General features: G+C 38.1%; 1 protein-coding gene across 7 annotated transcripts in view; it reads right to left on the bottom strand.

Annotated features, from left to right (window-relative positions):
* The window catches only part of EGLN1 (egl-9 family hypoxia inducible factor 1), a 44,251-nt gene that overhangs the window by 6,001 nt on the left and 25,909 nt on the right, over positions 1-12,341 (bottom strand). The window contains exons 2-6 of one of the 7 annotated variants that reach the window (XR_003926245.2): positions 9,908-10,027; positions 7,437-7,573; positions 5,923-5,990; positions 3,825-4,248; positions 1,470-2,171 (exon numbers count right to left, since the gene is read on the bottom strand). Coding sequence is in view for 4 of the 7 variants with exons in the window: in XM_030034589.2 (XP_029890449.1) it covers positions 4,184-4,248; positions 5,923-5,990; positions 7,437-7,573; positions 9,908-10,027 (390 nt within the window). In the remaining 3 variants the exon portion in view is untranslated. Of the gene's footprint in view, positions 1-1,469; positions 4,249-5,922; positions 6,023-7,436; positions 7,574-9,907; positions 10,028-12,341 lie in introns of those variants that run through there. The other 6 variants (XR_005933803.1, XR_005933804.1, XM_030034589.2 and 3 more) reach the window with 6 other exon arrangements.

The raw sequence follows: 12,341 nt of genomic DNA, 5'->3' as shown, positions 1-12,341 counted from the left end.
TTCTGCAGATCCATACCCCCCCACCCCAAAGAAAGCAGATGACATCCAATCCAGTAAGTCCCATTAATTTCTTCAAAGTCTTTGCTGCTCAGTACTACTGAATTCCCACTATATATCTGCAAGTGCATGCAGCTGTGTATCTGTACACCGGCCAGCAAGGCACACACACTGGACTTGTGGGGTTTGGAGACTTTGAGCTTGCTATTGTCACTTAGCACTGTCCCCTCTTCTTCAAAGCATTCAGCAAGCACAAAAATGGTACTTTCCAGCCTGATTATACTTATCAGTATGACTTAGAGATGTGATCTTCCCACTCCTGACCTTAAAGTGGTCAGCACAGCCAGATGTTTTACGGAAGATACAGGCTGTCAGCTGCTTCCTCTCAGGTTTGCAAGTGTGCTTCTTTTGAGAAACCCCCAAGAGAGACTCCCTCTTTCCCTGGTGCAGTGTTTGACTTCACTATGCAAAATGATCCCCCTGCATATTGTGCTCAACAATGCGATAATTTAAAAAAAAAAAAAAAAAAAAAAAATCAGGTCTACTCAGGATGGTTGCAAGTGCTAGAAAGGATTCTTCCTTGTTCAATGTAAAACAAAGATGGGGAAGAGGCTATTTCAAGAGAACATGTAAGAAGTTATACAGCACTGAAGAATGGAAAAAGCCTGAAAGCACTTTGGGATCAGCTCAGTGCTGCTGCACTTAGGTTTCAGCCTAACACACTGGCAAGAACCAACCCCTTAGAGCAGAACTGGGCACAACAGGTACCCAAGTGCCACGAAAGGTGCACTAAGGCTGGCAGACTCATCTGGAGATCCAGGTAACTCTTCCTGAACCATCACAAGCGAGACAAGCACACGCAGGGGGGCTTCACAAGAGTTAGAAAAACAGCAGAAGTGCAGCCAGCCAGATGTTTCCTTGATTACAGTCATTATGAAGCTCATCAAAAAGCTTAGGGAAATTGTGTGGCATCTCAGTACGGGCTGGCATCTGTAGACTCTACCCATTTTTCTGCCGTCTTCAAAGGGCTGATAATTCATTGGGAGCCACGTACAACTGAAGAGCTCCCATTAAACCTTACAAATCCTGTTTGAAGAGGACTTTCATTTTGCACCCCACGTACCTGTCAACAAAGTGGTGAATTAACTAGAGCTGCCTCTATGTCCTTCATTGCTCTCCAGCCAGCCTAAACTTGGTGCTGTTTTTGAGGGAGAAAATAATCAGGAAAATGATCACCACACCCAGGTAACTGCAGGCAGTCTAAAAATACCCCCAAACCCCAGATCCTTCTCCAGAGCAGAAATAGCTCTGATTTAAAAACAAAAAACCCACAACAAAACAAAACAAAACACCCCCCACAAACCCGCCAAAAATCCACATGTCCCCTTTATGGGGGCATTTATAAATTAGTTGCTACGGAGTAGTTTTAAAAGTTACAAAGATTACAAATAACCACATAGTTTTCAAGAACCTTTATACATCATCTTTTTTTAATTAGATTAGCTTTACAAGCAACTTGAGAGCTCTTTCATAATGAACACTGCTTTTCAAATTACACAACTTTATAGGCAACCTGTAAATGAATCCTGAATTTCTTCGCCTGCTATAGATAAAGGTCTCATATTTCACAGCCAGCTAACATCATGAATAAAAATAACATTATGAAGCTTTATCTTTAACCAGGACTAGACACATACAGATCATAAGACAGTTTAAAAAATAGTTTTAAAACAAGGACCTGCTTGGTGATGCTCAAGACTGAATGTTCAACCGACATGAAATGAACAGTTTCTAAAGGACACGGAAGAAATGGCTGACCTGATTGGTTGACCCTATTGTAATGACTTATATGGAGTGAAAAATTAAGCACTTTTTAAACCTGTCTGGCAAGCACAAACCTACAGTGTGATTAGAATTTGATACGCCATGTAACTGCAGAAGTTTGAATTACGGAGGGAGTGAAATGAGTTTAAAGGCTTATGCTTACATTTCTAAAACAAAACCAACCAAACCTCCGATAAAGTAGCACTAAAGAAGATGAAGTAGAAGAGGTGGCTTTTTTTGCTTGTTTCATTAGTAGCCTAAATGCACTGCAGACCAGACAGTAATGAAGATTTGCACTCCTTGGCCAGGTTGGCAGAGGCACTTACAGTAAAGGTATCCTGTCTGTTTTTCTGGGAAGAAAAGAGGAAGAGAACTGTAAAGGGCAAGAACTTACTTAAAAAAAAAAAAAAAAAAAAAAAAAAAAAAAAAAAAAAAAAGGAAAAGCAAAGTAAAAAAACCCCTGGGATTTCTGTTGGTTCTCCTAAATGATATACGAATACTGATTTTTTTTCCCCCTTCTGTCAGTTTGTTACTAAACAATTAGCTTTTTCATGTTTTACATGAACAATAGTAATCTTTTTAATAAAAAATTACTGAGCTTTCCATAGAAAAGGTCTCTAATTGAATACAAACTATACAGATGCTAAAATTGTCACAAGTTGTAATATATACAGAAATATTTCTGTACACTCACATTGTTTTGGCTAAGTAAGGAAATAAGGGACAGATAGAAAACTGCAGTGGATAAGTTGATCAACCCCCAAACTCCTATAAATATGAATGCTGTCTTTCATAGGTTTGCTTTTGTTTTCTCAAGCTTTTAAAGCTCAGGAAAAAAAAGAAAGAAGAGGAGGGGAAAAAAAAAAAAAAAAAAAAAATCAGCGTCCAAAACATTCATTTCTTAAAAATAAGAGTATCAAAGTTTCTGCACATCTCACTTCTATTCTGTGATGTCCCCTCTCCTTGATAAAATGAAAACAATGTAAAAGAAAGTAAATGTTTTCTTACTAAATATATTCCTCAGTACTGATCAAAGGCCATTGCCTTTTGAAATCCTTCAGCACAGCGAAAACCTAAAGATGTATTGCACAAGGAGCCTACAGTGATGCACTTCAGCTTCAGTGTGCTGACCATCTCCTTGATACTATATAATAGATCAAGGTGTCAACTTACAGACTGCATGGGACATCAACATTTGAAAAGGAAATAAAAAAAAAAAAGTGAATTTTAGATATTCTATTAACTTATATACAAAGGAAAGGGCGGTGGCAAGTATTCTTTAGAAAAGGGAGAAAGCTCAAAATTTTCTGTCAAGTACGTAAGGAGGTTCTGGGTACCTCTAATAGCCTAGGAAAGCCCTTGTATATTCTTGTAACTTGATGGTATTTACCAGGTCCCCAAAGCCAATGACAGCAACCGATAGTGTCAAGTTCACTTAGTGCCAGTCACTTAAAAAAAACCCCCACAAAACAAAACAAACAAGAAAAAAACCCAAAACAAAACAAAAAAAAAAACCAAACCAAAAAAACAAAGAAGAGACAGAAACTTCCCCTCTGTGGATTCAACATACAAAACCACAAACTGAATGTTACTAATAGCAAGATACTGATTTGCTTCTGTTAATAAGGTTCAAGAGGACATAGTCAAAAAAACAATACAGCAGCAATCTTTAAAAGTTAAGATTAGTGTGAGATATGATATAAAACAATCAGGTTTTTAGCTGGTAATTAAAGTGCTCCTTTTCTGACTTAAGGTGTAAAGAAAATTAAAGTGATTATCAGTTACTGGCAACCCTTACATTAAATTAGGTCTTTCATGGCAGAGGAGAACAGTATGAACAGTTTTACAAAAATAGATCCATGTTATTTTGGAGAATACTGTAATTTTTTTCTCTTTTTTTTTTTTTTCAGTTTTTCTTTTTTTTTTTTTTTTTTTTTTTTAAGACTCAATTTTGATAAACTGTACCTGGTCATACAAAAATTACCCAAAATTCAAACTTTTACCATATAAAAAAAGGGAGAGATGAATTGGATTCAGCTGGATGACAGGTCTGGCAAAATATAAGGATGGACAAATTCTATGTAGGGCACTTATTTATGTCCAGATGCATATGCTGTTTCTTACTGATTGCTTATCTTCTTCACATAAGCAGTCACAGGCCTGGAGTCACAATCACATAGTACAATGCTTCAGCAGTCAAAGAACCTTCTATTTGATGCAACATTGAAACACTGTTTGCTTCTTTATTAAAATGTTGGTTTGTTGTTGATTTTCCTTTATCTTGTTATTCACATTCAAAAGTTAATAGATAGCATCAAGATTTATCAGGGAGAATAGCAAGGGGAGTTGCTAAATCAAAGGCTTATAAAACGTCTTTCCCAACTGAGTCTGAAGGTTTATTAAGTTCAACCCTCACACCTTTTTCACCTGCAGAAATATGAAAAGGAAATTGGTATTATTTTCAACATTTATCAAAGTACAGTCTACAGAATTGCTACATCAATTTCCAGATTAGTTTTAAGAGAGTACTTCAAAGACTGTCTAGTACATCAGAATATCCAGAGTTTCTGGGTATTCACCTTTGTAAAGAAACTCTGAGGGATTTTTAAAATGCAGCATTCCATTTGACTTGCTGCTAAAAAATAAACAAAACCAATCACCAACCAACCCACACCTCTTCTGTCCTTTTTTTCTAAAAAATGACCTAGATAACTTCAGATACCCCCAAATAAAAGTTTGACTGTCAAAACATTAACAGACACAGTATCCCATATTCAAGAAAAAATCACACATATTCTGCATGGCTTTAGTTTGATGCTAAGCCAAAAATGAATAGTTGTATATCTATAACTTATATAGTATATTATATTTATATAAAAATATAATATAAATTATACATATACAATTTATATTATATCTACTTTTTTATTTTATTGTCAGTAGAAAATAAAAAGCATCTTGCACAATTCTTGCTGCAGATACAGAGCAAAGAATGCCATTTTAATTGCAAACGAAAATGGAAATCACAACAATATGATCATATAAATCAATTACAGGGCAAACCAATACCGAGATTTAAATACGCCCTCCAACTCAGCCTTCCCTCCTTAAGCGCCTGCAGTTTAGGGGGATCCTGGAAAGGCGGGGGGAGGGACGGGGGACACGGACGGACACCTCCCCTGCAGACACAAGCCCACCCAAACCGCTTCCCTGCACTCTCTCTGAAACAGCATCAGCTGAAGCTGCGTGGAAATAACCCCAACAGCTCCGATCTGGACACGAAGCCCAGCTAATGGACAGACAGACAGGCTTCCTGCTCCAGTCGCCTAACAGCAAGGAATGGAAATCTCATTCGGAAACGACTGGCACATGTCTTCGACATCATTGGTTTCAGAGCTCTCAACAAAACCACGGAGAAACTGGCCGTGTGCATGCGTGCCCTTGCGGTACGCCTGATTTTGGTTTATTTTTCAAACTACTGTAACAAACACAAAATCGTGATGGCAATTACAAACATGACAGAAGTCCTAGGCCGTTTCTCCTTATAATGCTAATTTGAACAGGAAAATTAGATCAACTTCCTCTTGAGGGAGAAGCCAGAAAAGGAAAACAGATGCTAGATATGTGGAATTGGAAATAGAGGAAGTAACTCCATTCTTTGATTCCAGATTTTAATTTTAGGCTTTTGTTTTTCCAATACAGATTCTAGTCAAGTTAAGTTGCATTCACTTGCTGAATCGCTATATTCGATCAAAACTGTTTCCAGGGCTCTCAGTTCTGCAGTGCCTCGCAGTCTCTGGTGTATTTATCCTCCACAGCTATTAGGGAGGCAAGACGAGGGAGAAGCTGTATCCCCCATATAAAAATACTGCGCAGCCTCAGGTCTCAGAGGAAGCATGAGCAGGACAAGGCACTGACCTGGAGTTCCCAAGTCACTGTCTAGCAGCTCAACCACTGGGTCACCTTTCCCTGTAAAACCCGACTCCGAGTTACGCTGTTTTTCTCCCCCTTTTTGTGCACAGGGTGGGCCAAGGAGATGAGGCTGCACTACCTAGCTATTCTTCCAGCAAAAAAGAACACAGAAGATATTAACAAGATTACCTGTTAGATATTTTACTTTAGCTCGTGCTCTTTCATCTGCATCAAAATACCACACTGTTATTGCGTACCTAGGGAAACGGATGGAAAAAGAACTCCTGAACTATGAAGAAAAAAACAAACAGTGAAGCACTTGAGATAAAACACAGCCTAAATGAGATGATACCTCTGCAGTCTGACAGAAGAAAGATTTCATAAAACACAAAGCAAGCAGGTTTTTGTTTTTTTTTTTTCTATCAGTAGGTATCGTTTGAACAGTCATTGAAAGGGTGACACTGATGCTGTAAGTTTACACTTCTTTTTCCTGATGAGTTGCTATTACCGGTCTCACCCAGAACCTGTAATATAGTCTCCGTCCGTATCACCTTGCCCTGTGACCTCATCTTTTACTTTACTCGGTCAAGTCCAGCACTGAGTCACACTGCAAGAATCTCTTTTTTCGGACATTCGCCGTAAGGGATAATTAACTACCCCTTCTTACACAGCTCCTCTGCTTTTCCACTGCCCACAGAGGATTTAAATATGAAATGCCAGCTATTGAGAAAAGACTTTAAGGAGCTTTAGTAAATGGCATTTCACCCTCTGACTCTGCTCGGAGCACAAAAGGGGAGGGCAGAGCAGTACAGCCTCCTGAAAGGCTGCAAGAGGACACGCCGATGGCAATTCAAGTTACTTCTTGCAAAGTGACTGGAGCTGCGAGATAACACCAGTACACGTTCAGCGCTCTGGCCATCCAAACGTGTTGCGACATGGGCAACAGGAAGCCTGGATCAACAACTCCAATGATTCACCTATTAACATTATCTGGAAACGCCACTCAAGATGTGGGGGCATTGAATGCAGGTACCTTTAGCATCATCCACTGTCCTACACTGAGGGACAAAGGAGATATCAAGTTCCCCCTGTGACTCAGACTGGGAGCAGCAACTCTAATACTCCAAAGAAAGAAAAGATTTGTGTATCAATGGTCGTTTCTGCCCCACAGCCCTCTCCCAATTCCCAAAACTAGAATGTTGTGGCTTAGTTTGAAAATTACGATTTTCTAATGACTCCCTCGCAACAAGATGGGACATAAAACTGAGTACTTAATCTTCCAGTAACACAGTAAGGTGCTAAGGACAAAGGGAAGGGAGAAGCCATAAAGCCATTATGGAGAAATAATAAAGACAACACCCCTTGGCCAAGGTGGGGTCTGCTTATGGCTCTGCATGCTCCTACCCAGTTCTGCCAAGTACATGCTCAGAAACTTCTGGTGTTTCCAGTCCTCCCTCCTACCCACCCAAGAGGATGTTTTCTCCAAAATAAGAGATCAGACATCGATACAAACTCAGCAGCACAGCAGAAGACTGATCAATCAGTAGGAAAAAACCCCTTCTCATCACAGTGCAACTGGAACTGTACATGAAAAGACCTGGGATCAGGTCATAATTCATAGTGTCACTCATTTCTCATTAGGATTTGCTCATTTCTTGATAAGAGAGAGGTATCATGCAATACACAGAGTCCATTAGTCCTACCTTGTAGCAAATGCTGGCTGTACTTCATGAGGGTTGCGGCGATCAGACCAGAAGAATAGCAGTCTATCGAATTTGGGTTCAATATCAGCGAATTGGGCTTTACCTTCTGGAAATATCCGAAGGATGCCTCCACTTACCTGCAAATTCAATATTTAAAACCAGTGCTTGAAAACAATGCCTCATTGTATTTAGAAGTACCAAATATCACATTTGAAAATATTTCAGACACTTGGAACTGAAATAAAAGCTTTTATCAGATGCTACAGAAATTATGAATCTCTGGCTTTTCTGTTGATACCTTTCATTTAACAAAACGTTTTGCACATTTTTCACTGAGTAATTTCAGAATGCTTGCAAATATTAAACCTCTATTCATGTTTAAGTAAAAAGCTGTGGGTTTAGACTGGTTGTTTATTAGCTGCATTACCTACTCGCAAAAAATGGACAAGACTGACTGATATTACACAGGTGGCTAAAAATATGCCAATACAGATGAGAGAAACACCGTATTTCACATGCAAGTTTCACCCTTTCCCATTAAAGAGACTGTTTCATTTAACAGCAGCACAAGTTTATGTTACATTTCTGTAATTAAGATGGGGAAAGACTAGGAAACTTCAAACTAAAGCTTGAATCTCTGTTACCCCTGGTGAATTTAGAACTCTTCCAGGCTTCAAAAAACAGTTGGACCTACCTATGCATGCCTAGAAAACAGCACAAGTAGGTGGGGTTAATTATTTTTAAGTCACTAGGTGGGGTTAATTATTTTTAAGTCACATTAACTTTTCCTACTGATGTTATGGATGAAATCTAACTACAGATAGCCACTATAGGCCTTCATGGTTAAGTCATAACAGTGCAAGTACTAACAAGGTAAATTGATATAAATGACTGTTTTATAATTGTGATCTAAATCAGTGAACAAGAAGTGACAATTTAGAAGAATTTGTTCTCCTAAAGAAAGTTTGAGCTTCTTTCTTTGCTAATGAATGTTCTTGATAATATATTAATTTGTAATTTAAAATAGCTTCTGCAGGAAATGAAATACCTTTGTTCATAAATTAAATATCCAGCTAGTAAATTTTTCACAGTTATTGTGAAAATGCAATTTGCTTGACTTCTACACTCTGGTATGTATTCATTTTCTTCCAGGAGAGAAACCGTAAATCAACTAAAAATGCCCCAAAGCTGCATTTTAAGATGTTCAGTCCAACCAGTGCACTTATATGCAAAGATGCTATCATGGCAAAAAAAGGCTAGTAATTTATTTTCTAATTGAAGGATTAAATTTGACATTTCAAAGAGCAAGTCAGAAAGAGAAAGTTTGAAGCGCATCCATTTCTGACTCAGCTTTCCGATCTACCAGTTTTATGCAATTATGTTATCAGTCTCATTGTATGTTCTTATAAGAAAAGTACAGCACTCAGGAGAAGAAAGGAGAAGAAAGGAAAAAAACCCCTCTCAGCTGCAACCTGTGTTATCCGTATCTGGTGCACCCAATTCACAGAAACTTACTGCTTACGTGCTCTTCCACATGCTACTTCCTAAGTACGACAGAAGTATCAGTAGTTTTATCTTTTTTTTTCCATATACAATGAGAATAAAATTCTCCATAGTTAACTGCATAGCCATCAAGGAATAAACAAAGCTATCTCTGCATTACTCTCTCATGCTTTCAATACAGCCAGTTAGATACATCCTTTCTTCAAATCTACCTAATTCCACTGAATTGCTAGGAAAATCTGTATTAAAAAGTTATTTTATCATAGTCACTACATCTATGGAGAGTTTCAAGTCACTCGTAGTAAATTCTTAGACCACTCGAACTGTGTTCTAAACCCTTATCTATTCTACACTCTGTATCTACAATGGTACAAAGACTTGTGCTGCTTTGAACTATACTGATGTAGCAATAACCATCACACTTGGCTTATTTGAAACTGCTCCCAAGCTACAGCATCTTTCTTTTTATAAGCATACTCAATTAAGTAATCTAGTTGCACAAACAGTAAACTCAAGTCTCAACAGGAATATAAGGAGAAATAAACTAAAAGCCATTATCTTTCAAATGTTCTTTATTTACTCTTTGTGCATTGGGGGGGGGGGGGGGGGGGGGGTGTACCATACAAGTAATGTACAGTAAGTTGCATAATTAGATATTTATGAAACTTGGATACTAGCAGATACTTATATGTATAATTAAGAAACATTCATGAAAAACCTGCAACATCCCTTCAGTCTCACTGTCAAGGAGATCCTGCTGGCATCATTCAAAACCTTGAAAATAAACACCTCATCTCTACCTGCTCTCACTAACAGCAGAATCAGGGGGACAAAGGATACCTACAGTTAACATAATGTAAGAACACAAGTAAGGCACAGAAATAAAGGACATGAACAAAGACCTGTAACAAAGGTGCATTAGCAGACGTATGTAAAAAAAAAGTTATAAGAAAGAAATTATTACATACCTTAGCATCCCAGTCTTTATTAAGATAATATATACATGTAACGCATCTTCCGTCTCCATTTGGATTATCAACATGGCGCACGTATCCCGTTCCATTGCCTGGATAACAAGCCACCATAGCCTAGAGTCAAAGAATCAAACACAATAATTAATTTTATCTGTGTATGTGGGAAAAAGTCTACATTTTATCTGTATTAATTCCTAAGTAATTCATACATAAGCAACAGAAAAATTAAGTTAGAAATAATGGGAAAAGAATTTGTTTATCTGTGTTTTCTTTCTAGTTAAAAACTGGTTTTGAACAGAGATGTCTACAACAAAGGCATGAAACACATTAAGAGGAACACTGTTAATTAAGGTATAGAAGGTGGGGCTGCTCCCAAGTTGTGACTAATCCTTCAGACCTTCCTCCCTTGAATGAACTACAAGAGAGGAAAAATGTCATATGTATAATTAAGTAGCATGTGCTTCTCCTTGTGATAAGAATACTCATTTTCCAGACTCAAGTTCACAGACAGCTATCTTTTTGTCTTTTTTTTTTTCTTCTGTGTTTCCAATGCAAAGAATTCCTCCTCAAAAAGTAGTGTCAAACTTTATTTTTAGGAGACTTTTTAGACAAGACCATTAGCCCATCTTACTCAATCACTCCAAGTGCATTCTTGGGCTTGTATTCTGTCTTGTACATAGGAGGTCTTTGAACCTTTGTCGAAAGAAGACTACATGTGCAACAAAAACATCCTCTTTACTCAAGAAGTGAGAAACTGAAAACAGACACCGAACAGTAATCTGCAATAACCTTCTGACATCAAACGATTCCCAGTACAGTCACATATTTAACTTCCCATGCTGCACTTAGCGCAGCTGACTTGAAAGACCCCTCGAAGGTGGTTTGGTTTCTGAGTCTTCAGACACGCAGATGTGCGCATGAAACAAACTGGCCACCTTGCTAACGGACGGCCCGATTAGCTTGATTAGCTATCGGTTCACATGGCCGGTTTGTTGCGCGGCACATCCCTGTATCTTCATGCATTTGCGGAAGTAGTAATCATTTCAGGTTTTTGAAAGAGATCAGAAGAAAGTTCTCCAGGCCGAGTCATCCACTGCCACCACAGTACTCAGGTGTCTGCAGTGACAATATCCTATCTGCAAAAGGTTGTACCATGAATTTAAAAGAAAAGCAAAAAAGTAAGTTTCTACCAACAGTCCAATACACTACTAACCTCAATGAATGTCTGCTGTCTAAAAAAAAAAAACAAAAACAAAAAACCTAAAAACTTTTAAATGCAACCACTCCTGTCTAGATTTAGCCTGGTTAAGTTAGAATTTAAAGTCAGACCTCTGGACTGCAAACTCTTTCACCTCTCTTACATAAAATATCAAAAACAGTTTTCCCAATAAAGTGTTAACTGTGAAAATGTAACCCACCAGATTAAAAGTGTTTCAAATCAACTGTTTGAGTGCATTTTTTGCTTTTTGCCGATAATTTTAATTCCCCTCCCCCCTTAAATGTTAACAAATAAAGCTTTCCACAGTTTGCATTAATTGCAAAAAACTGTGCTTCGAGCCAGCTGAGAAATAGTTTAAAGTACCTGCGGTTCAATCAGTTAAATATTTGTATATCACATGTAAGCAGAATGGATTTCACCATAGCAGCAAACATTTTAAACTCTTTATTTCCACATATACCCCTACTTAGGGAAGAAGCAATTTTTTGGCAGCTCCTTCTAAGCAGAAATCAGAACATAGTATCTGCCAAGCAGTAGCACCGTGGTTATAACACACCTAAAAATTAAGCCAAACTTCATTCACATGAGATAGAAGTGACTACACTGCATGAAAGTACTCAAAACTACAGAATTCAAATATACTTGTAACTCTGAGATTAGGCACTTCAGCTCCTCAATCCCTTTACTGTAACCATAGTGTAGTCATCATTACGGGTCTCACGTTATATGACCATACTGCATGTATCAAGTAATGTGACCTAATATTTGGCAAAGTCTTTATTTAACAGTTTTGCTGCAGGAAGATAAACCCACAAAAATCAAAACAGTGAGTTAAAGATACCAAATAATGTAATAAGGGTTCTGTAATTTCCTTTCTTATGGAGAAAAAAGGAACAAAACAAAAGCAAAGCCGGGCTGGCAGAGGAAGATATTTGGTTTCTACTGAAAGCCAACCCTCTTGAAAAAAGTCCCACGTACCACATAAACCCTACCAAGCTCTCATGGAGCACGAGCAGCAGTGAAAGCAGATCCAGGTCCAATCCTGTAACAGCATTCCTAATGACAGGAAAGTTTTAATTTAAGGGGTTTTGCTGAGAAGCATCATGTAAATTAAATCCCGACATTAGTTGTTGTTCAACATCTGTGTGAAACAGCTACTGAAACTCATTCAGAATGAAGAGAACATTGAGACCGAGTAGCTACCGCAAT

The sequence above is a fragment of the Aquila chrysaetos genome, chromosome 13 (assembly GCF_900496995.4).
Source record: "Aquila chrysaetos chrysaetos chromosome 13, bAquChr1.4, whole genome shotgun sequence".
Lineage (NCBI taxonomy): Eukaryota > Metazoa > Chordata > Aves > Accipitriformes > Accipitridae > Aquila > Aquila chrysaetos.
This window is presented reverse-complemented; position numbering and strand designations above follow the sequence as displayed.